This window comes from Syngnathus floridae, chromosome 7 (genome assembly GCF_059516105.1).
Source record: "Syngnathus floridae isolate MCC-2025c chromosome 7, RoL_Sflo_1.0, whole genome shotgun sequence".
Lineage (NCBI taxonomy): Eukaryota > Metazoa > Chordata > Actinopteri > Syngnathiformes > Syngnathidae > Syngnathus > Syngnathus floridae.
In genome coordinates this window covers 12,921,747-12,946,314 of record NC_142419.1, presented here as the reverse complement: position 1 = coordinate 12,946,314, position 24,568 = coordinate 12,921,747, and the positions used below count along the sequence as shown (strand labels likewise).

The following is a 24,568-nucleotide window of genomic DNA, read 5'->3' as shown; positions in this document are numbered from 1 at the left end:
AGATTACCTCGGCTTTTGCTCGAGCCTTTTTGTAGTACCTCTTTTTACCACATGGTGATGCTGTCTACAACATTTTAGAGTAGAATAGACGGGTTTAATATGAGAACATGTCACTCATCTATTAAAAAAACCTTTTGATGCTATAAATATAGTTTATAGGTTCCAGCCTTTGAACAGACAATCTGTCAAGAAAGTCCTGAAGCTAGAAAAACTGACGTCAACAATTATTTTAAAATTTCATGGTCTAAAATCATGACCCAATCGAAATCACCTCTACTTTGTCATGTTATGTTACCTACATGCATTTATTTACATAATATTCAGCCTAGGCCTTTGAACATGATGGTGTTTATTGAAAATGTTGAGTATCTCTCCAGTGATTAGGAGTTGCTCATAATTTAAAGACAAGAATTTGTCATATTATTCCATCTGCAGAACACGTCTACTCACGGCGCTGTGTAATGGATCACTGAATCATGGGCGCCAGAGCGATAATGCGCACTTCTTTGTTGCCCTGGCGACCACAATACGTTTTTGTGGATGAGGTCATGTGTTACGCGAATCGTTTCCATAGTAACAACCTAGAGAGGGCGCTGCGAAGGAGCGCTGCACGTAAAATGACGCAGGGCGGGGGCGTGCGCGCGCTGCGCAAGGCTGCTTGTTGTTCCCGCAGAGAGAGGCGAGAAGATGGCGGCCGTGTCAAGCGGAGGTGCTGCCGGGACTCCCGCGGTCGGGATAGCGCACTCTGCCCGACCGAGCCACGCAGGCATGGGCCCTCAGAACCGAGTCCAGCCATCCCCCGGGATTAGCCACCCCGGTCGTCCTGGCGCGGCCACCGGCTGCATCCCCAATCCTGCTCAGACTTCGACCACCAGGCCCCCTCCTGCTCGAGTGGGCCACTACGAGATCGAGCGGACCATCGGCAAGGGAAATTTTGCGGTCGTTAAACTGGCCACCCACATCATTACCAAAGCAAAGGTAAGGCGACTAGTTGCGGACTATTTTAGGTGACCAATGGCAAGTTGTCATTGCGAATTGATCAGGGTTTTTAGCGCAACACCGGGGACGAAGCCGGGGCCTTCAAGCTCCCCAGACAAAACGGCAAGCTCGCTTTAGGGACACCGCTGCTTGTAGTCGGGTCATTCAATGCATGACATCTCTGGAAATTGTTGACATTAAACGCAGTTAGTGGAGACAAATCAGCGATAGTTCCACACAATTCTTACGCGACATTACTCATGGTTTCATTTGTGACAAAGCGCAGAGGACAGAGAGAAGGGTACTGGCGAAGATCTAAAGAAGAGACGCAAAATGTTCCCGCTGTAGCAGTTAGCTTAGCCGCAATTAGCTTTTTTGAATGCAGCTTTAATAAAGAAATACCAATGCATTGCAATTATTAAAACGCTTGTCAATACTTTCTAATAAGCAACAAGCATTTGATTTTATTCGAAGTGTCCTTGCAGCTGGGATCTTCAAAAGCGACAAATGTCCCCGTTAATTCATCGTCCGGAAAAATGTCTAACCGATTTTGACAAGGATGCTGACTTTTTTTTTTTTTTAGTAGTTCCATCTATAACACCTTAAATGTTATTACATGAAACACAGTAATCCTTCAAAGAAGTCTTTAAAGTTACACATAACATTTTTTTTTTAATTTGGGGTCTTTTTTCCCCCCCAGAAACTCTCTGAAAAGTAATCTGAGAAAATATTAATAGTAAAGTACACTAGTAATTGTATGTTGACAAACTCCATTGATTATGTGTCAGTTTCACATCTGCAGTTAAGTTACTAATGTATCAATTTAATAGAAAATGAATTTAAAAAGTGTTAATGATGTTGTCATCACTCGACACAACTCCTTTAAGAGTTATTTAAGGTGAAACTAATTTAATGAAAGTTGTGCTGAGGTAACATTTACACAGCTTATCCAGACAGCAAAACCTTTCCTTGTGCTTGACTCATCACAGCAGCAGTTTCTTCATGTTTGTAAATAATGGACCTCTGGGTGCAGTGAAGTAATTCCCCCCGCTCCTTTTATTTTGATGGTTTGTCATTTTATGAATCAAGAGATTTAAACACACAGCAAGGCATATTCCACAATGCAAGCTTTTGTTTTTTTTCCATCCCACACCTGGAGGCAACAAAGACCATCCTAGTCCGCTTGGCAACACTCAGGCATCATCGGCATAAACATCCTGTTGCCGGTAAAGTCTGCCCAGGGCATAAACTTGTGATTAAGTTAATGTCACGGTCAAACTGTCATTGTGGAGTAGTAAAGTGAGACTACTCTACTCCAAGGAACATTTTGTGCATTGATGATTTTATTTTGTTTTACACCATTTCATACAACTTCTTTTATTTGGTTTTCTATGTTGAACCCTTGGGACATATTAGGAAGCACTAGTATTGTTTATTAAGCAATTTTATTCATTTTTATTCATCCTGTTGGTAGCGATTGTTGCAAAGCTTGTGAAGACAAAAGAGAATATAATTGCCTCAGTTAGCATATTTGGCATTCTTGAATTTCATGATGCAGGGACAACAGAACCGAAGACAACTTGTGATTCATGAGATATTTTTGGGTGCTCACATGTTGAAAGCCTGCAGTTTGAAGTGCTTCTGCAGTTTTGCCTATTGAATGGCTTTTAGTTTGTTTACTGTACGCACTGTTTAATGTCATGTTTGTGTTTAGATGCATGCTGACAAGGAGACATGGGTCAATGTGTTTTGCATCTGCAGCTTGCGAGGCCAAAGCAAGTCTCTGTAGCACAATTTCACGTAATAGTGGTGATACTAAATTTGCACCAGGGTAGAGAACAGAATTGTGAGATCTTCTCTCTGCTTTTTTTAATTGAAATTTTGTAATTTCAGGTAATTGTTTGCTTTTTCTTTCGTGTAATGAAATCAATTTAACAATTAAAAACAGTCCCATAGGAAAGCAAAAATGAATTATTATTGTGCAGTGTTCAAAACTTTACTCTGTGGTGCAAAATGGTGCAAATAACATTGGTCATATAAGTGTTAATCATGTCAATTTAATGGAAAACGAATTAAACAATACTATGTAGCTGTTGTCTTATTTTATCTTCAGATAGCCCAATGTAGCAGCAGGGAGAGGAACATGTGAGGAACATGTGCTAAAAATTAAAATAATAAAAAGCGTGATCAAAATTTCACCCATATTAAGTGAATTAAACTTCCTCTTTCAATGAAGTCTTTGTTGACCCCGTTTGACCATCAGTTCAGTATTTATTTAAAATTTAATCTTTGAGCCAAACACAGTGCGAATGCTCAAACGATAGAATGTTATCGAAGTTCCAAGAATTTGTTTCAAACTCAAATCAGTTTAATTTCGGCCAAATCTGAAAATCATGAGTACGAGCGGTCATAAAAAAAAAAAAGAAATTCATGTACAAAATTTTCTTTTGTGAATGTTATAAAAATCTTCATTGTTTTATGTTGCTTTGTAGCGCCTCAGGGGTCCCCCCCTTCACTCTCCCTCACTTCCCCTTTCTGTCTGCAACAGGAAGTCTGTCTTGTCAGACTGCCGTTGTTCCTTGGTTATCAGGAAAAGGGAGGTTGGGATGGCACACAACAGAATTTGACAGAGGATGCTTCTGCTACGTGTTTGTTAACATTGAACACGCATGGAATTTTCTCACACACGCTTATTTATTTTTAGTAGTGGGTAGCGTTTTTTTTAAACAGCCTCATCAAATCCGCTCGATTAAATCATGAAAGGAATCCTGCCATTCCAAATTTCCAGAGAAACACTCTGTCACACGCCGTCATCTTCCACACTGTTGGTCCCACTGTTGTAGACTCGGTCGTTATGCAATCACCTTAGTGACTGTCAAAAGGTCATGGTTGAGGTCTATGGGAATATACGTACATGTCAACAATCATATGTCACTGATTGATTGGCAAAGTATGACATCACAGCTAATCAGATTGTGAAACATCGGCCGATCAGATCGGCTTTAAAGTGTTGTGAATTCTGACTTTTTTTTTTTTGTGTGTTCTTTCCCTTAATTATCCCTGTCGCCAATTTCTCATCTATCCCAATCTTCTCTCTTTGTTACCAGGTGGCGATAAAAATAGTGGACAAGACCCAGCTGGATGATGAAAACTTGAAAAAGATCTTTAGGGAGGTTCAAATCATGAAGTTGCTAAAGCATCCGCACATCATTCGTCTGTATCAGGTATGTTGGCAGATTTTGCTTACTGGTTATGTTAGTGAGGTTAGCCATTACTCACCGCTGGGCCTACTGGTTTGGTTGTAAAACTTAATCTTGTCTACAGGTCATGGAGACAGAGAGAATGATTTATTTAGTAACGGAATATGCCAGCGGTGGAGAAATTTTTGGTAAGATGCACTCCACATTATTATTATTATTATTTTTTTTTTGTGTGTACTTTGAAGCAGGTTTTGATTTAATTTTCATTTTATTTATTTATTTTTTTAAATATAATTTGTGGTGTACTTAGGAGAGGAATTTTGGTTTTGATTTAATTTTCATTTTATTTATTTTTTTAATATAATTTGTGGTGTACTTAGGAGAGGAATTTCACATTTCTTAAAATGTCTACAATGTAAAATATAGCATTATTTTTGTTTGTCAATAATTATGAGGGATATCTTGTGTTGTCATTTCTTTTCTTTTAACAATCACTTGTGCTTTGCACCTCCAGACCACCTGGTGGCCCATGGACGTATGGCAGAAAAGGACGCCCGGAAGAAGTTTAAACAGATTGTCGCAGCAGTCCATTTCTGTCACTGCCGTAACATTGTCCACAGAGACCTGAAAGCCGAGAACCTGCTTTTGGACCACAATCTCAACATCAAAATAGCAGGTGTGTGAGCTGGCACGAGAGAATCTTACTTGCTTTCGGGCTCTTTAAACTCAAGTCGGTGTAGGCAAGTGCTAACATGTGATGGGAGTATTTTCCATATGCCCAGAGAATGAAATAACCCAGCTCTCTGTTTCCTGTCAGATTTTGGTTTCAGTAACCTGTTTTCCCGAGGACAGCTATTAAAGACCTGGTGTGGCAGTCCTCCTTATGCGGCACCAGAACTTTTTGAAGGCAAAGAATATGATGGACCCAAAGTAGATATATGGGTGAGTTGACAAACATTAACATTCCTCCACAACTATCTATTGAAAGTTTTGCCGAGTCAGATCTTAAAATACATATGCAATTTGTTTTATCATTTCATTTAATGGAAGGCTTTGGGTGCAGGTGCTCGCTGTCGTTTGGGAATTACTATAATCTTGTTCTCTCTTGTCTGTTCAGAGCTTAGGTGTGGTCTTATATGTATTGGTGTGTGGTGCCCTCCCCTTTGATGGCAGCACTCTGCAGAATTTGCGAGCACGAGTCCTAAGTGGAAAGTTCCGTATCCCCTTCTTTATGTCGACAGGTACATCTTATTTCTGCCCCCTCCTAAAAATAGTTGCAGGATAATATGACTAAATGTATCCGTATGTTTTTGAACAGACTGTGAGTATTTGATCAGACATATGTTGGTTCTGGAGCCCAGCAGACGGCTAACAATGGAACAGATCTGTAAGAACAAGTGGATGAGACAAGGAGACCCAGACCCCGAATTTGAAAGGGTGAGCTCTCAGAGAACTAATGTGCAACTCTGGATTCCAGGAAAGATTATATTGTTCGTAATAACCTGAGTGAATTTAGACATTTGTGGAGGGTGAACAGTGCCATTCATGCCATGGTGACTCATAATCCAAAAGAAAAAAAGAAAATTACTGTCTGTGTTCTGCAATTTTGTACATTATGGGTGTCATCTTTCTAATCCTGATTTATTCCCTTCTTCTCCCATTCAGTTGATAGCAGAGTGTGAGCTGGTTAAGACTGAAAGAGAGACAGAGCTCATCAATGAGCAAGTGGTCATAGCTATGTCCGAAATGGGCCTGGACAGAGAACGCACAATTCAGGTCAGACAAAAACTGAGCTTTTTTTTTTTTTTTTGTGGTCAAACTGAGTTTTTACTAAAATGTTCCCTGTTTTCTTTCCTCAGTCCCTACAAACAGATGCATATGATCACTACAGTGCCATCTACAGTTTGCTATCTGACCGTCTCAAGAAACACAAGACGTTGCGCGTTGCTCCACCCGCACCACGCCCCATCACCTATCCTATTAACACTGTACAGGTAAATACTTTCAATTTGAGTTCAAACGAGCATAGCGCAGAAAAGCTGTCTGCTGCAAAATGATTTTGAGCTCAGTTAAAAAAAAAAAAAGCCAAGATAATGAGTTAAGTTTAAGCATCACTTCACTATTTACGTCCTATTTTATCAATGGTTGAAAGCCCTCGTGCTAAATGGTTACTGACCTTAACCAACGTGCCAATCCCACTCCTCTAAGAGGATTGCTTCAAAAATGAGTACAATCCTCACCTGACCTTTTTGTCTCACTGTTTGCTTGCGTAGATGGATCCACAGGGTAATCCAGTTAGCATAACGGTTCCTCATGTCCAGCTTATCAACCCAGAGAACCAGATTGTTGAGGTGAGTCAAGGATGGTTGGTTTTTGCATCTTTGCACATTTTATTGACATTTTTGTCAGAATAAATATTTAATTTACTGCAACGCCAATTTTAGGTTGGATGAAAGAAATTTTATTTAAGATTTAAATTATTGCATGATATTTCCCACTATAAACAAATTGGAATTTTAGACATCACAAATATAAATGTTATGCTCCAAGCAGATTCACAATCGCATTAAAATGTAAATTTATATTCAAGCCCTGTGTCAAAATATAGAATTTGGTCGCAAAAGTGAAGTCATCTTGTATAATACTTAATATATATACTTAAAGGTTATTATTTTAGAATCAAAGATAATGATTAAATATGTGTGATTTTTGTGTTTAGCCGGATGGCAATATGGCACTCGACAGTGATGAAGGCGAAGAGCCGTCTCCTGAAGCCATGGCTCGGTACCTCTCAATGAGGCGGCACACTGTGGGTGTACCAGACCAAAGGTAATGCAGTCATCTCCTTTCACTCTGCAGTTTCTTATTGCCACAAATATCACCACCGGGGCATTTCTGGTGTTAATAACTTGGCATGGATCCCTGTGCCTCTCTAAATGCATTTTTTTCTCCTTGACTATTAGGACTGAGATGCAAGAGGACCTCCAGAAACTGCCACCAGGTTTCCCCCGGGGAGCAGTGCCCCAGCCTCCTTTCCCTCCACTCACGCATACAATGGGCCAAATGCACACTCTCATGCCAACGCAGAGCCTACAACCCACACAGCAGTTGGAATACAAGGTGCAGTCATTTAAATCCTCTCTTAGAAGTTCCCTTTAGTCATCAGATAACTTGTGGGGACCAGCAATGCCACATAAGTTGTGGGCCAAGATAAAGTCCCAACTTTATTGATTTTCCATTCAAACTTCAGGAGCAGTCATTGCTGCAACCACCCACTCTGCAATTACTCAACGGCATGGGGCCTCTTGGTCGAAGAGCTTCCGATGGTGGTGCCAATATCCAACTACATGCCCAACTCCTGAAAAGGCCTCGGGGGCCATCACCTCTTGTTACCAGTCCAGTGAGTAGTCGTAGTAGTAATTGATTAGTATTATTCTTTTTTTCTATTAGTTGACTCAGTAAGGTTAATGGAAACTCTCTGCTTCCCTCAGCACCCAATTCCTGCTGTTGCTCCGGTTGATGAGGAGGGATCAGATGGCGAGCCAGATCAAGAAGCGGTACAAAGGTAACTGAGCGTGACAGCTTTTGGTTGTAGGATACCTTGTACAGACGGGTGGCTGTCAAAACTGGATCGTGTGAGTGGCATGTTACCTTGACAGTGGGTGACTGTTACAGGGTTGGTTAGTGCTGGGAACTTGGTCAAGGTAAAGCCTTCTTAACTAGTCGCATCTTTTGCTGGTGGCCTGGGTTGCTGGGAGCGTGCTTTGCTTTTTCCCCCCACGGGTGCTGGCCACTCTGCTGTGGCGCTCACCTTGTCTCTGCTCCTTCTGCCATCGTGCAAGTGCCTTCCTCTCTGGCTCTCAACTCAAATCAGCCAAACTCTAAAGCCACCACTTCTTGATTCCTACGTCAGTCCATGCAAAATTATACTCCTTTCCACCTTTTCTCATCCAGCTTTGCTAACTCTCAGCTTGCAAAGCCTGTACTGGAAAAATAATTAATTGCGGAATACAAGTGCTTATTATAAGCTCTAACATCACTTTGTGTTTGAATTTTTTTACAAAAAAATGTTGCATTTACCCCCCCCCCCCCCCCCTCCTTTTGGCAGTGGCGGGAATGGGTGGGCCTTCCCCCTGTCTTTAGTAGCAAACAAGGGCAGTGAGCTGACCAGCACTGCTTCCTGTCTCCCACCCTCACCCCCCATCCTCCCCCTCCCTGCGGCCCAGGTACCTGGCGAACCGCTGCAAGCGGCACACGACGCACGCACTCATGAGCACATCGCATGGCGATCCCTCGGCAGAGCCCCAGCGGTCACAGGGCCCCCGCCAGAGGGTGGTCTGGGCCCCTGACACACACACCCGGTGAGGGGATGCACCCACTCTGTGCTGGATTACGCACAAACTGTCTCAAAGTTACTGAGCACGCGCTCTGCTGAAAATGACCGCACCTTTTACGTCAAAACCCGAAAAAAAAAATAATTTAAATGGTGGTGTTTGGTGCAAAGAGAGGTATTGCCCCAGCAAACGGTTCCAGTAGTTTTTTTTCTTCAGTTCGTTAATTGTCATTTTTGGTCTGGTTGACTGACAACGGAGTTATTCAATTTTTTTTTTCTTGATCTTGTTTGTTGGTGTTTTGAGGCACAACGGATGCACGTGGCTTTTGGTGGACATCAAAATGATGTTTGTGATGGAAAGTGGGTCAACTACTAAGCAATGATAGACCTGCTTCATGACACCCCCGCAGTTTCATTTCAGAAGCAATACTAAAAAAAAAAATACTCATTGATTACCAGTCAGCTGTTATACTAATCTAGTTAAATATGTTTTGTGAATGACACTTAATCAGTTTTATTTTTCTCTTTGTGTCTGAATGTTTGTCATTTTTTGTTATTTGTTATTCCTGTGTGCTTGTTTCCCCCCCTTGTGTGTGTGTTTGTGCGTCTCCGTTGTGTGCTTGTTCGATTTGTTTTTGTTCTCTTTGGTCTCCTCCTCAGATCAAGCTATAAAGACTGTAACACACTTCATCTTCCTATGGAACGCTTCTCACCCGTCAGAAGGTTCTCTGACGGCGCTGCCACCATTCAAGCCTTCAAAACGCATCTCGAGAACAGTAGCCTCATTAAACAACTCAAGCAGGTACGTACAGCTTTTATTTTGAAGGGGGTTAGTTGTTGATTAGCTATCCCTTCAAAGTAAAATTATCTTCACATTTTTTCTGATTGATCTTTTTACAGGAGTGTGAACAGCTCCAGAAAATGTATGCGGCCCAGCAGGATGAGCGATTCCTGGAGCACACCCAGCAACAGCATATTCTTTACCAGCAAGAGCAACAAATCCTCCACCAGCAAATCCAGGTATGCACTTACAGAGTCAGAAGAATGGCTAGCATTGAATATAAGCATGATTGCAAAATTCTTCTCTACAGGGTCTATCTTTAGGCCATGGAGAGAGTCATCCCAGTCACCTAACCCACCAGCTCCAGAGGTAAATTATATACTTTGCATCCAGCAAAGAATGAATCTGATAATGCGGTGCAGAGCTCCTGGTAGTTGAAGTGTTGTGTAATTGTTGTATCTATATTCTCTCCAACTCTCTTTCTTGTCCTCCCCCAGGTTGCGTATCCAGCCATCGAGTCCTCCGCCAACACATCCGAGCAACCACCTCTTCAGACAGCCAAATCAGAGTTCTCCGCCTGGCTCTGCAGGCATAATGCCAGGGCATGGTAAGTACTGTAAAATCTTGAGAAAAACATGCACACCAACATCATATGCTTTCCAAAGTATCTCCAAAACTGGTAATGGTGACTTCTTGCCATGAGCACAAACACACTCCCCACGTTTTGGAACTGCGTGTTGATAGCAAATCTGGATGCCCCTTTACCTCTTTGGCCCACATGGCAGGAAATCCATTATTTCCAAAAACAATTTGCAATGCGGGACTTGTCAGACCACAGCACACTTCCTCTCTGCATCGCTCCAACTCGGATGAGCTCAGACCCAGAGAAGCCGGCATTCCAAACTTGTTTGTGAACATTTTGTTCTCGCCCTCCTTAGGTCCATCCTCGGTACCGTATCAACATGGTTCTCCTTCACTGTACCAGGGTCAAAGTGCTAGCCCACCTCCCACAGGCCTTCCAAGAGTGCCTGTACCAGCCAATCAGCAGTCACCGTCTGTACACCCATCTGTCCCACTGGCTCAGGGTGTACCTCAACAGCAGCAAGTGAGATTTTTAATATTTTAATATTACCGTCAAACTTGGACTATACTATTTTGCCCATCTTTTATTTTCTGACTCAAATGTCTGATTTATTCAGGTGACTATTCAGGTACAGGAAGTGGAATTGGGAGTTGGGCCACAGAGACAGGGTAGCTTTTTATCGACGCCCTGTGGACACAGAGTTCTCGGAAAGCAACTGAGTGCCGACAATGCAGAATCGCACAGGTGACATGAATCTTCCTGCACAGTGACCTGACGGAGCTTCAGTGTTCGAAACGTATCTTAACCACACAGGCCTGTGAATGGACTCATTCCATTTCATTTTACAGGACCCATGTTTGGAATTGTTTCATTTCATTTTAATCACGCCGTAATGCTGTTACTTAGGGTAAACATTTTATATATAAGCACAGGTAACAAGGACATTAGTTACCATCACTGACAAAACAGTAAGTGGAAAAGCCTCATGGACAACAACTGCTCTTGCTCCACCTCTATTTATTTGGTGAGTGGATGTACAGTATGTGCCGTGGCAGCAAGTGTAGAAGTGTCAATAGTTTCAGTAGGAGGTTCCAGATTTGTATTGTGTTCAAATATTTACACCCTTTTCTTCACTGAGAGAATGTGTGACCATCCTTACATAAATGTTGACCCAGAAAGACCCACAAATCTCTCAGTGAAGACTTTTGAGTGTGGGAAAGGACCTGACATAGTTTGATAACTTCCCATATTGAGTGATGTAGTGACCTGCTCCACATTCTTAAACCACAGTCCCATTTTGTTCTAATAGAACATGTCGTTGCTAATTCTCCCCCTTTGTGCTTTTCAGTCGTAGCCTTGGACGTTTCACCTCAGCCTATGACCAGGCTCAGTTCAATCCCCACCTTTTTTCTGCTGACGCAGCCACTCGAGGTGCCCCCGGAGTGCTGGGTGCCTATGGCCAATACCTGCAGGGGGCCTCTCTTAACGTACCTGGACTGGAGGGTTACCAAAGCGGGGCTTTGGGGGCTGGCAATTATGGCACCCCATCATCACTACAGCAAGCGTTACTCTCCCCCACTCCAATGGATTACCGCCCCCCACAACAGCATGTTACACCCACTCTGCAGGGGCTTTTGTCCCCCCGTCACTCTTTAACAGGCCATGCGGATCCTCGGTTACCACCGCAAGACTTGGCTGCACTGCTGAAGAGACAAAGTCCCCGCTCTTGTCCTGCACCCCCAACACCGCCTAATAGTACAACACCGGAATACGGAGAAATGCTACTTCTGCGCCAGCTGAGCCAGGGTGAGAGTTTGGAACCACAGCCGCCTCAAAGCTCCCCAGCAGGCAAACACTACCACCACCTTCTTCAGATCCGACCTCCAGAAGTCCAACCACAACAGCAACCTGACCAAGCACCTTGTCCGAGCTTGCCCCACTCGGAAAGTATGGAGGAAGATGAGGTACCAGCTGGCTACCATCACACGCATGAAGGCCTTCTGGTCAAAGCAGGAGAAGGTCATGAGCTCCTGGCTCCCCCTAGAGGCAGCACCCCTCCCTACAACTCTCCTACACACAGACGTGGCTATATCAGTCTGAGTCCTCCAGCATCTAGAGGTGGGTTTACCCAGCACTACTTTCAAGATTTCAAGATTAAGGTGACCATACTTTACACACCCATTTTTTTATTTTTATCAGACTCTGAACCTTTAGAGTGCAGACAGACAGGACAAGCTATGGAGGTGCCTGACCACAACGGCTTGGGTTATTCACGAGGTCAACAAGGAGAAGTTTACAGGTCTCGAGGACAACTTCAGCGTCACCACACCATCCAGACCTGTGATGACGCATATGTGAGTGGCTACATATAGTAGAAAAAAAACATTGGATTTTAACCCTGGATTTTGAACCGTCATCCTGTGGTATAGGTTTCATGTTCACTATTCTTTCCTTTATGATGAATCTTCTGTCCAGGACCAAGCTGAGCCCATGTCTGGGATGAGCCTCTTGGCTGGGAAGGCGTTAAGTTCTGCTCGCATGTCAGACATTCTCAGCCAGACGTCACTGTCAGAAAGCCAGCAGCTGCACCATCGGGAAGAATCAGGTCAGCACTAAAAAAAAATTGCAATTAGCTAAAACATTATTGACTTGAAGAAAAAAAATCCATATCGGCAATAAAATGTCTATTTCCAGCAGTATGTGACGTTGAAGGGGAGCTTCATGCGACGACCTGCTATCCCTCTTCCTGCACCACAGATATGCTTCTCAGCTATAAGCCCCCTGACCTGCAGTACAGCATGGAGCAGGCCGGAGTCTAGCAATGGTTTGTCATCTTTTCATCTGGCCAATTGCAATGCAGATATTTGGCAACACATGGAAATTTGCATCATACTTTTTTTCCCCCTTGTGTCCATTGTCTTCTCTCCAGGATGCAGTGTATCCCATGTACAGTGGTCTATGTCAAGCATCCTGACATGTGTTGACTTGAGTTGAGCTGCATCATGCCAAACCGCCATCATCCATCTCTCCATTGCTCACCATCTGTTTGTCAAGAGGGAGGGGGGGAGGGAGGGAGTTGTTAACGTAAGATGACAGTTGGAGCATTCAGAAGGTCAAAGTGCCACCATCTCCTGCACAAACATCAATCATTTGTTACCAGTGGGTTCTTCTTGACTAAGATTGTCCCACTCGGCACCCTCGGTGCGCATATCGTTTTGTGCCTCAGTGGCCACCGGAGCCGGTTTGACTTCCAACGGCACAAAAGGAACAGACACACTGCTGCAACAGATCCAAAGTATTCACATTGTGTGTCTAATGATTCGTGCGCACACTTGCTCAATGAGAGGCGTGGAGAAGAAAGGACTTTTGAAGCTGCAACCGACCCATCGCCCCCCCCCCCCTCCCCTACTCGCAGACTGCAGAGCTTTTCAGACTGGACAAGAATTTCTGCATCGGTGTTTGGAGTCGGCCTCCATTGCTCCCTCCCAAAGACTGAGCTCAGTTTCATTTTCACGAGGACAAACTAAACCAGCTCATTTTTTTTTTTTTCGTTGTTCTTGCTTTCAACTCCCAACCAACCACCCACTCTTTTTTTTTTTTATATATATATATTTTATTGTCAAATAGTAATGTCCATGTTAGACATAATGGTCAATATTGTTACTGTTGTTATCACGGTTTCCAGTATAATGTTTATTAAGATGACATTATTATAGAAAAACAGATTTTTCTTGCAAAGATGACAATAATTAAGAGAAAAAAATCTGAATTCTGCACTTTGGAGTCACACGATCTTTTCCTTCCTCCTCCCTTTCATGATGTCATACTACTTTTAGGACAGCCCCAATTTCATGTCATCCTTATTTTTCCCACCTGCTGTTACCTTCTCTCTCATGTCTGTGACAGTGTATTGCATTGTGGGTAGTTTTACCAGATTTTTGCTCCTTTTCCTTGTACAGCGATGCCATGTATAGAATGCTTTTGCAATTTCTGAAATTTGTTTTTAGATGTTGGGGAGGCTTTCATTTTCTTTCATCATTTTTTTTTTATGTTATCAAAATGTTTACTGTTTTGCTTTATGAATCTTGAAATTTCCTGCCAAAAGAGGACAGAGAAGAGAGACAGGGCTCTTTCTATGTCTTAAAAACGATTGTTCATATTTGTTTTAATATTATATTGAGACACTTGAATAAGAGGAGAGTAATAATTTTTGTTGCTTTTTAAAGTATTTCTTTTGTTGATGCCATTTGTATTGCTGTTGCGCCTGTTTTTATTTGCGATAGTTGTGGCAGGCTATACAGGGTCAAGTTCGAGGCTTTGTCCGGGTTGGTTTGGGTGCTACAGACTTGATACTCGGGGAAAAATAACAAATAGAAACCTAAAGGGAGTAACTTGACATATCATCCAAAACCTAGATGTATAAAGACTGACAACCCCCCCTTCTTTTTTTTCATTTTTTATTTTATAAACCCTTAAAATTTGCTGTGATCCCTCAGCCATTCTTTATTATCTTACGTCTCATGGCTGGACAGATGGGACAGTTAAAATTTTGGTTTGGAATTGTTGATACACTTGGACTCTAAACGATCAAAAGGAAACAACAAAAGGTTTTGTCTTTAAATGTGAATTCTAAATTTGGTGTGCAAAGCACGTGAATGTAAGGTTTCATGAGCCCATTTTTAATTTACAATAGTGCTGTTGGAAACTAAACCTGAGGGACCACAGCAGAACATTTATCTCAAACAAAAAAACATTCTTATCTCCCCCTTATTCTATGTTCTTGTTTGAATGTTACATTTCCCCCCTTCTCTAATGCCAACTAAAAACTGGTGCAGTAAAAAGGCCCAATTGCACAATACCAGACTGCCCGGTTGTTTTTAAAAACCAGCAGTCATTGGTGTCAAGCTGCGCTCGTGCTTTCCATTTGCACTCTAACTTCCTGCGAAGACTCTATAAACATTTCCAAAAGTTTCAATTCCTCCAACTCGCCTTGATTTGTTCTATGTCAGAAATGTGCTGCTGACCTCTGCACCAAGCCAACACTGATCCGTAAAAGCACTGAGGGGTATAAAAAACATGCAAGTCGTTCATGAAATCAAAGTTAGGGCTGCAGGAAGATTCAGTGCCATTGAATGGGAAGTGCTGCACATGAGTCGGGCAAAGTGGGGGAGAGCTGCTTCACACACCAGACTGATTCTCCCTTTCTGTTTTGCCTCCTTGATAACGCCCTCTAGTGTACGTGTACTCCTCATCAGCCTTTTCTTTCTTTGCAAGTCGGCTCTGCTCCACTCTATATTTTTCTTCGATTTTTTTTGCCTTTTTTTTTTCATTTATGTTGAGTACAAAAATACTAAAGTGCAACAATGTTTAAAAGATTATCAACCAAACTAAGATGAAATATATATATAAATAAAGAAATACTTTAAAATGGCATGGACGTGTGTCTTTTTCTTTTATACTATTTTTTTGGGGGGGGATTAAGCTGATAAGGAACGTTTAAACCACAAAAATATATATTTATATTAATTTCTAATACATTTTAAGATACTCCTTACTGCAGTGCTCTGCATGCTACTGCTTCTGTCTGTGCAACTGCACTGCAGAGACATTCCAGCCTGCAACAATGGAGCACCGAACAAGTAAGTGCTGTGCATTCATGGTGACTTTTAACAATTGATCGATGCTCAAGACTAAAATGAGAAGGAAAGGTTATTTTGTTCAGCACAGTTCAAAACATCTCCGCCTCTCTTTTTCGCTCCCAATTCCCAGAACAATATTGGTGTGTGCATCCATCCATCCATCCCTCCTCTTCCCCTTCATCCTGCTTCTCTCTCCCTCCCACTCTCGCCTCGTTTTAGTGGCGGCGGCGTGACTGCCTGAGTCAGCTCGCTTTGCCAGTGAGTAAACACAGCTACTGGAGGTGCCATATCCTGCAGAGCAGAGAAACGCGTGTCTGTACGTGTGACTATGAGTGGACACAGATGGGAGGGCGACTGAGTCAGAAAGGCGGCCTTCCTCTCATCGCCATCCTTCGCTCTCCTGCTGCCATGGAACTCCGGCAGACGGAATCGCAGCACAATCTGCAGGAAGGGATGAGGTAACACCGTGTGTGTGTGAGTGGGATGGATGATTTGAGATGTGGAAAGCACAAACATCTGTATTAACATGCATGTGTGTGGGCCTTTGCAGAAATTTGTATTGCCATTCTGGATTGTTTGTGTAAAACCAAGGCCCGGTGGATGCATCCAATTTCATTATAATGTTTATGAGGTGTGCGTCACAATGATCTAATAATTCAAATGGCAATAAGAGTTACTGCATTCACACTATACACATGACATCAGCAGTGCTTTATCTACACTAGTATCTGTGTTTTTGTGTATTTTTTTGTGTGTATTTTCTGGATGCACTAAAGGAGGATAGAGCTATACAGGCTATGTATTTGGATCTTTATGTCTATTTTGAGAATCTCAGCTACATTTGACATAATTTGGATAGAATTGGAATATTATTTTGTTTTGCACTAATGGAGGATAGACTTATACTGGCTATATTTGCATTTATTTTGGGAATCTCAGCTACATTTGACATGATTTGGACGGGTAAACAATTTAAATAATTAGCTGGAAAGTAAATCAAGACTAAATAATACGTTGTATCTTTATAATGTTATAATTATTTTCCATTTCCAATTTCGCGGACCACCTGCAATACCGCTACGGCCCACTAAAAGGCCGCGGACCACCGGTTGGCAACATGTGATGTAGCGTAATAAAAACAGTTGCTCCTCATCCACAACTTCTCAGCCTTGCAAAGCTTCTATATTATGACAACAAGGTGATGGATGCAAAATATGCCTCCCCTCAATAAAATCTCCGAAGTAGTATTTCATAACAAACTCAATCCCTCTTTCCAGGTAGGTGTGTATGTTATTGTAGGATGGATAATGTGTGCAAGAAAATGTGGTCGTCAGGCTCCCAGGCCGTGGTGTTCCTTCACACGCTGGCCTTATCCTGGACAGGTGACGTATGCTGTTGCTTGACTTCCGTCAAAAGATGTCAGCCGTATTTTAAAATTTTAGTTTGTCTACCCACAGGTGCTGTTGAACCCGCCCCTAAAATTGATGGACATCGTCAGACAGTAATGACACTAGGAGAAAACATGGTTCACAAGTTCCACTGTCATTCAGATGGTTGGCACACACCGACTTTGTTGACCTGGTACCTGAACGGTGAGCGGCAAAGGTCGCACTCTCCTAAAGGAGGTCAGAGGAAGACAGTCCAAAAAGACTCTGAGGTCACAAGACTGAGAGCCATTCACAATAGCACATTCTCCCTGCGGGCCAGGAAGTGGGACAGAGAGCTGGTGTGTGTGGCAATGAACCCCAAATCAGGGGAAAGTTACAATGCCACAGTCACACTCAATGTCCAATGTGAGTACCCGTGAATCATTTATCTGCAAAAATTTTTTTTTTGATACAATGATTCTTTTAACCACCAAAAAAAATACCATTTTTATTACACTAACTCTGTGAATCTTCTCGTCTATCTTCTAGTTCAGCCTGAGATCGTCCGGCTGAGCGCACACTCCAGTGAAACTTCAGATCCCGGTCTTCTATTAAGCCTCTTTGCGCTGGTCCAGTCCAACCCGCCTGCCACGTTCACCTTGGCGGATCAATCCGGTCTACTGGTGGCTAACATTTCAGACATCATCATCCTCGACTCGCACGGCTACCCTTGGTTGACCAATCACACACTGAGGGTCACTCTCAGTACCCTATCAGGAAATATCTCGCTGAATGCTAGCAACAGTGTGGGCACAACGCAAAGTAACCTCACGCTGGCAGGTTGTTGGCGGGGTGGGAAAGGGGGACATGGATGATTTTTGGAGGCCTCACTTTATCTGTTCTCCAGAGTTCCTGCAGTCCCGTGTGGAAGTGCCAATGTTGGGAATTGTAGCTGGAGGGTCCATGGCCTTCATGGCTCTTCTCATCCTCAGCCTGATAGTCCTTTGCCTCATGCAAAAACCAACAATTAAGTCCATTGGTAAGACAACACAAGTCCCTTGCAACAACACTTTAGCGGTGTAACATAATTTAGTATTTTGTGTTACAGATGAGCCAGTGGAGATTCTGATGACAACAAAAAGGTAACGTATTTTTTTTTCCTGCCAGGGTTTCTAATTCATTTACCTTCAACAGACTATGTGAACTAAACTTGATGTTCATATTTACATTTGGTTTTATTGTCCTTGCATAGTGACTCAGTCAACCTGAAAACAGACAGAACTTACATCCCCAGAGAGAACATGTCTCTTCCTTCCAATATGCAGCTCAATGACCTCAGTACTTTGAAAAGGGGTAAGACTTAAACTCAGGGGCCAGATGGTAAACTACATTCATGATTCTAACCAAAAATATAAAATGCAATAATTAAACAAGGGCGCCAAAATTTCGTAATCACATATCCAGCCTTTTACTTTCCTTAAACTTAAATGTTGCGACTCTGCAAGTGTGCACACCATCTTGTTTCTAAAATGTGGCTTTATTCAGAATAAATCAATCACAAAAAATTATGTTTTAGAATTATGGTCAAAAAGTTCAACCTTGGGCTTCCTGTTGCAACACACCTGATTGTAATGGTCAGATGATAAGCAAGGTCTGCAGAAGCTGAAGATTATCCGTCAAACTGCATCTTGCTTACATGTTTTTTATATTTCATCCATTGCTCATACATGGCTTGCCAAAGCACGTGAGATCACCCACCAATTTAGTGGGGGAGACAAGAGGACAGATGAGGAGGATGAAGATCTGTCTTTAGCCTATGCTGCCAGAGGTAAGGTGGCGCTTTTTTGCATTTATTACTTGCGGTCTTGTCATTTGTTTTGTCTTGATGCTCTGGCTCTGCCAGGTTTCGCCAGATATCCAATGGTGGGCTACATCTACAAAGTGAATAGCACAAGCAGTGAGGAGATCTGGCTCTAATGCAACTCATGAAATAGACAACTGCATGCATGATTATTTGAACAGGGACTCTACAATAAGTCACCCATGTATCCCTTTAACAGTCGTTAAGTCAGTGGATCATACGAAGTATCTATGCTTCAACAATTGTATTGGAAAATCGTGTGTGAACTCCACAACTAATGTGTTGCCATCTGTAACCATTTGCTTGTAGTGTTCTCTTTCCTGCTGTTATAAACGGAATGCCTTTATTCTGCAATGCACACTCCAGAATATTCAAGATGATACAGTATCCTCCATAATTATTGGCACCTATTGGTGTTAAAAGACTTCAAATTAATTCATATTGTGGATATATACATGCACGAGTGCAAATTTACAAATGAAGTTGATGCAAAAAATATTGATATATAAATTATATAGAGCATACTGTATAACAGTTTCCTTATGTATATGTGTATGCATATAAAAAAGATGGTACTGAATAAAGTCAACATGTCTATTTCGCCTCGACTGTTGCTCTCCTGATATCCACAAGAGGGCGCTAAAACACGTTTTTTGCTCGTGAGCGGCCTTTTGTCTGCTGAAATATGCAAGGCAAGTGTTTGTGTCTTTCACACAAGTAAACTCTTTTGTGTAGACATCCATTTACATTTTTAATGGTGCAATAGAAATTGTAGAATCATAATGCATGTTTAAGTTGTGTGAATGTGTGTTTTGAGAGAGGGAGAGACCGTCAGGTGCAGTCTGCGGCTCAAAGGGTTTCGACAGGAAGCTTCGTTGTGCTGTGGCTGAAAGTATTTGCTTCCTGCAGCACCTCTGCAGCATTTGAGGGAATATGCACATTGCCACACGAACAAAAGACATTTATTCAGTTATTGAGGAACACATACTGTACACTTTTGCCTTTAGTGTTCTTTTCATTTTGTGAAAATAAAAAAAAACAGTACTTAATTTTTAAAACTATCAATCATATACAAAGTAACGTGATTTACTTATGTATTTATTTCAGTACCCTTAATTAACTCATAAAATAGTAGCTGACTATTATCATATTTACACAAAATAACTTGGCCACATAAAGGGAATATTTTTTTTCTATAGCATTGACTGAGTTGATCACAATAGCAAGAACAAAAGAAGTGGTTGCACCGTGTGTGTGTGTTTTTTTAATGCTGCTAGTCCCTGGTAAATATTTGGAATACCTGACTGCACAAAGGAGGGAGAGTTAGATGATGAGTAAGAATTTTTAAACTAAATTCCTTTTATAGTACAGCACTGTTGCATTGCAGTATGTTGAGAGAAGTGTGTGTCTGTATGTGCGCACATACACTTCCTACTCCCACTCAGAGTTCGAGAGAGATGAGAAAAAATGAGACAGCACCAGAAGCACGACTGATGTAAATATTCTGGTCAGTATTTTCAATATTTATATTTTACTATGTTTAGCAAATAGCTTTCTGGTAAGATTGGCTTTGAAGCACAGTGCATGTTTTGATTTAAATCAAATAATATGACGTTTCATATTTTTTTACTTGCTTATCCACAAAATTATTGCATGTGACGATGGAAAAGTTTTAGTACTGTGTTTTGACAAGACACCTGACTGCTGTTTGTGCATACAATGATGACAATATCTCAATCTTCTATCAGCACAGCTCTGATGACAAAATGAAAAGCTACACTGTTGTATCTTCGTTTCTGGTTGTTTGGACACTCACTGGTGAGATTTTCTTATTGTGGCATCATACATGTTTGGAAACATTTCATGAAATTTTAATGAGGCCCACTGCATATTCTTTCCAAATTCTTCCACAGAGTTTGTCTGGTGTGGTGAAGGTACGTCCAACGGTGGGATTCAGTTCAACTGTCTTAATATTTTACGAGTCATTAATGTTCGATGTTCCTCACAGAATCGAACCTGGACGTGAAATCTGGATCAGCGAAAATTACTATTTTGTGTGGTAAAGATAAATATGTGTCAAAAGATGGCAAGAACGTGACGGCTCTGACTTTGGAATACAAGGATGAGAACTCTGGAGAATACGTATGTGTGGATCGAGGAGATCGATCAATTGTATCGAAGATTTATGTAAAATTCAGAAGTAAGTTCTCATACGGATTACTTTGATAAAATATTGATTTATTTTTGAATTGTTTGATAAATTTTTCAGTTGGTACCACAGCAAATCCATCCATCCATCCATCCATCCATCCATCCATCCATCCATCCATCCATCCATCCATCCATCCATCCATCCATCCATCCATCCATCCATCCATCCATCCATCCATCCATCCATCCATCCATCCATCCATCCATCCATCCATCCATCCATCCATCCATCCATCCATCCATCCATCCATCCATCCATCCATCCAACATCTCAATGTCAATGCTCTTGTCTTTGTTGGTGTCCAGCTTGTGATAACTGCGTGGAGCTCGACTGGTGGTCCGTTTCAAGTCTCGCTGTTGGAGATTTGATGGCTACCATTGTGCTCGGAGTGGGTGTCTATCTTGTTGCGTCACGGTATCATGCCTCTGTTGTCTCCTCACAACACAGAAGTAAATCCATCAACCATTTCCTTTTTCAAACGTTTATTTTGGACACGATTGATTTTCCTAGATCTTCCTGCTGTGGGTTAAATGTATTTTTCTTTTCAGACTCGGATAGAAAACATCTTATTCCATCTGAGAACCAGACAAGAGTCCCAAATGCTGATTACCAAGAGGTAAACTAAATCTCCAAATACTAAGATGTAAGTTTCTTGTTAGAAAAGGAATAATAACCAATGTGTATGTTTGTTCTTCCCTCAGCTGAGTCACACGGCTGGTGGTAGACAACTATATGATAGCCTCAACAACAAATGACAACCATGGCCCACCCTAAAAAAATACCGTGCTCAAACTAAAAACCAGTTCTTGAGCACCGATTTTGGGATAATTTTTATAAAGCATGTATCAAAGACTTTCTGTCTGCTTTTCCCATGTAATGACGTTAATAAACAAATTCTTGTTCCGTCATTGTCATCTCACTTTGATTTAGATGGAGAGAGAAAATACACATATATAATCAAGGAGAGAAAGACGCGAGCTTGAAAAGAAAGCCAAGCCTTGCCAAGAAATCTCAATTAAATTCTTATGTCACTCCTGTTTAAAGGCGTGATAAACGTGACATTGATGTCATGACGTCATGTTTGAGGTGTTGCTGGGAAAATCCAGTGCAGACAAAATGAGTAACCAAGCATTTTTACACAGTAATGTAGCAAACATACTGAACGTGGCTGGATTTTTTTTTCTCCCTCGCTCCACTACCTCTCTGTGCACGTGGGAGCCTAACGGATATGAGCTGTGGCTTCTCCACTCATATCCGTCGAAGCATCACAATCATGTTTCCAACCACAAACATTAAAAGCAAAGCAAAAATTAACTGCATTTATTGAGCTGTCCTTTGCAAAAATGTTTTTATACATAATATATCGCACAGCAAGTATACTGCAAAACAAGCATGAATTTATTTTTAATGGAAGTATACATTTAGAACAGTTCAAAATATTCAACATTTTTGTATTGATATCCTTCTTTGTTCAAGCCAAAAAAATGCACAATGATTTGACACTAACAATAAAGTAGGAATTCATTACTCTGTACATTCATCAAAGTGATTGGTGGGCATTTATTTATTTGTTTTAATATATGGAGGTTAACTTATTTTTCCAGTTGTGTAACAGGTAATGAAGTTAGTTCCCCTTCAGCAACCTGCCTGCTTTCTTCTGCATTTCTCTTTAAGCTGGGTAAGTAATGATGTCACTTCTATGATAGTTTAAAAATTGAAATTGAAATACTACATAACTATGCAAAAAAGAGTAATGAAAGTATTTCATTGTCCAATTTTTTTACAACTTTGGAACAAATCAGAGGTCATCCAGCACCTAAGGGCAGATGATTTTTTTCCCTTTTTAAGACCCACTATGGAGTCTTTGCAACCCCTCAACCATGTTTGTCAGATGTATGTGACGCACCGACGTCATGCGATCGTGAAATATTCCAATATACACATCATAAGGTTGGACTTTTGGTATTTTTCCCCAGTTGAGCCATACTTTGTCGTGTGAGCTTTCTAAATATTGGTTAGGGTAAAATGAGTGACCTGCTTGTGTAAATATGGAGGTGCCAGAATACTAGCAGTTGTATGTCTTGCATTTTAACTTGTAACCAGCCAGCCACAAGTGCTTCATCTTGATCGGCCGCTGTTGATAAAAGAGTATGGATCTTGGGAGCGGTTGTGTGCCTTTAGTTCCTGTCAACAAAATAATACAATTGGAGGTTAACTGTGCCCCTCAGTGGACTTTATTTGGCCCGAGTGAATGCCAATTTAATTCTTGTCATAACGTCATGGAAAATTTGTTGTTACATTATCCTGTACTTACATCATAATCAGGAGAAGGTGTGTCCGGGCCTGCAGTTGCAAAAATATAGAAACACATGATAAATGTGAACTTAATTCAAATGTTAAAAAAAAGTTGAACATTTTCAACCTGTAAAAAAGTAATCAGTTATTCTTATTGCGATAAAAAAAGTCATAAAATTACAAAATTTAAAAAGGATTGTTCAAGTAGCAAAGGGGACTTTTATACTCATTAAAATGGAATTTAAAACACAATTTCTCACCTTTCGTACCCAGTAAACTTATCCTCTTGGTGCACTTGTAGATGAGTATCATCAGTATAATTGTTATGCTTACATCGGCAGCAATGAACATCCCAAACAGTTCTGCATCCAGCTCAAAACAATTGGCACAGACTGAAGAAGGTGGAGAATAAGTGAGATATCGGAAAAATCATATGCACAATGTCACATATAAACACATCCATGGTGTCAACTTACCTTTTCCTTCCACATAAAAATAATATTTGATTTCATCGCTGTTTTTGTCATATTTGCAATGGTAAAAGCCTTTGTCGTTGCCTTCAACTGTTAAGGTTTTGCTTGTATTGCGAGGTTCAGATTCTCCTTTTTTGAACCAAGTCCCAGTTTCTGGACATGTCATTGTGAAATGCTCCCTCCAGAATGACACTCCACCTTAGATATAAAATAATTAAATTAAACTAGAATACATTTTTTAGTGTTGATACAATAACATCATCGCAAAGACATCAAGATTTAAAATTCAGATAAATATGAGGCGACATTTTAGAGGCAGAAAATTCGAGTGCTCTTTTTCTCTACTCAATGTTAATAGCGACCTTTTTCAATGTGTGGTAAATGAGACAAAATAAAACCTATTTCATTTAGATAGCATACCAAAAAACTTTTAAAAAAGCAAATATTTACCTGTATTAGCTTCCACAGCACTTAATATTAGGAGGTGACAAAAAAACAAAGCAAAGTTGTACATATCTTCTGAAATGTAGATTTCATTTACATAAAGCTTTGGGACCAAGCTGCATTCTGTCTGACTTTCTCAAGCTGACGCTCAAATCGGCGCGCACGCACACACGCACGCACGCACGCACGCACGCACGCACACGCGAACATGCAAGCGCAGGCGCAAACATGCAAGCTCAGGCGCAAACATGCAAGCGCACGCGGGCAAGCACTGAATTCATTTATTTAGAGTAGTTTCAAATAATAATAAACCAATAAAATTGTATTAAAAATAAATTTAATGTTCTTTTAAAAACGTATCTTTTCTGCCAACTCGAAAGGAATACTGTATTGTACTGCACT

General features: G+C 41.3%; 4 protein-coding genes across 9 annotated transcripts; 3 read left to right on the top strand and 1 right to left on the bottom strand.

Annotated features, from left to right (window-relative positions):
- Positions 1–638: 638 nt before the first annotated feature.
- Positions 639–15,308, top strand: sik3 (SIK family kinase 3). Of its 4 annotated transcripts, none has more exons than XM_088381201.1 (26): positions 639–978; positions 4,086–4,202; positions 4,303–4,366; positions 4,693–4,854; positions 4,996–5,120; positions 5,296–5,419; positions 5,497–5,615; positions 5,844–5,954; positions 6,038–6,172; positions 6,452–6,529; positions 6,898–7,007; positions 7,142–7,298; positions 7,429–7,578; positions 7,670–7,743; positions 8,405–8,539; positions 9,172–9,313; positions 9,412–9,531; positions 9,603–9,661; positions 9,790–9,899; positions 10,231–10,397; positions 10,492–10,619; positions 11,224–11,993; positions 12,075–12,229; positions 12,351–12,480; positions 12,573–12,699; positions 12,805–15,308. In XM_088381201.1, the coding sequence occupies exons 1-25, from the start codon at positions 688–690 to the stop codon at positions 12,692–12,694; spliced, it is 3,855 nt and encodes a 1,284-aa protein (XP_088237327.1). In that variant the 5' UTR covers positions 639–687; the 3' UTR covers positions 12,695–12,699; positions 12,805–15,308. The 4 variants fall into 4 exon arrangements, with proteins under 4 accessions (XP_088237327.1, XP_088237325.1, XP_088237329.1 ...); XM_088381199.1 differs by having other exon boundaries at positions 12,570–12,699; XM_088381203.1 differs by lacking the exon at positions 8,405–8,539.
- Positions 15,309–15,434: 126 nt separating this feature from the next.
- tmem25 (transmembrane protein 25) lies at positions 15,435–19,342 on the top strand. Of its 2 annotated transcripts, none has more exons than XM_088381501.1 (10): positions 15,435–15,514; positions 15,734–15,972; positions 16,792–16,896; positions 16,972–17,307; positions 17,431–17,721; positions 17,789–17,920; positions 17,990–18,023; positions 18,134–18,234; positions 18,623–18,709; positions 18,785–19,342. In XM_088381501.1, exons 3-10 carry the CDS (start codon positions 16,815–16,817, stop codon positions 18,856–18,858), a joined length of 1,137 nt encoding a protein of 378 aa, XP_088237627.1. In that variant the 5' UTR covers positions 15,435–15,514; positions 15,734–15,972; positions 16,792–16,814; the 3' UTR covers positions 18,859–19,342. The 2 variants fall into 2 exon arrangements, with proteins under 2 accessions (XP_088237627.1, XP_088237626.1); XM_088381500.1 differs by having other exon boundaries at positions 15,483–15,514; positions 15,645–15,972.
- A 760-nt stretch (positions 19,343–20,102) lies between these two features.
- Positions 20,103–21,862, top strand: LOC148395328 (T-cell surface glycoprotein CD3 gamma chain-like). Of its 2 annotated transcripts, none has more exons than XM_088381502.1 (7): positions 20,103–20,249; positions 20,491–20,560; positions 20,656–20,676; positions 20,751–20,942; positions 21,260–21,403; positions 21,503–21,570; positions 21,656–21,862. In XM_088381502.1, exons 2-7 carry the CDS (start codon positions 20,509–20,511, stop codon positions 21,707–21,709), a joined length of 531 nt encoding a protein of 176 aa, XP_088237628.1. In that variant the 5' UTR covers positions 20,103–20,249; positions 20,491–20,508; the 3' UTR covers positions 21,710–21,862. The 2 variants fall into 2 exon arrangements, with proteins under 2 accessions (XP_088237628.1, XP_088237629.1); XM_088381503.1 differs by having other exon boundaries at positions 20,162–20,249; positions 20,496–20,560.
- Positions 21,863–22,260: 398 nt separating this feature from the next.
- Positions 22,261–24,335, bottom strand: LOC148395327 (T-cell surface glycoprotein CD3 epsilon chain-like). Its single transcript, XM_088381504.1, has 5 exons — positions 24,173–24,335; positions 23,726–23,920; positions 23,510–23,641; positions 23,269–23,297; positions 22,261–23,138 (listed from the first exon to the last, which is right to left on the bottom strand). Exons 1-5 carry the CDS (start codon positions 24,234–24,236, stop codon positions 23,073–23,075), a joined length of 486 nt encoding a protein of 161 aa, XP_088237630.1. The 5' UTR covers positions 24,237–24,335; the 3' UTR covers positions 22,261–23,072.
- Positions 24,336–24,568: the final 233 nt, after the last annotated feature.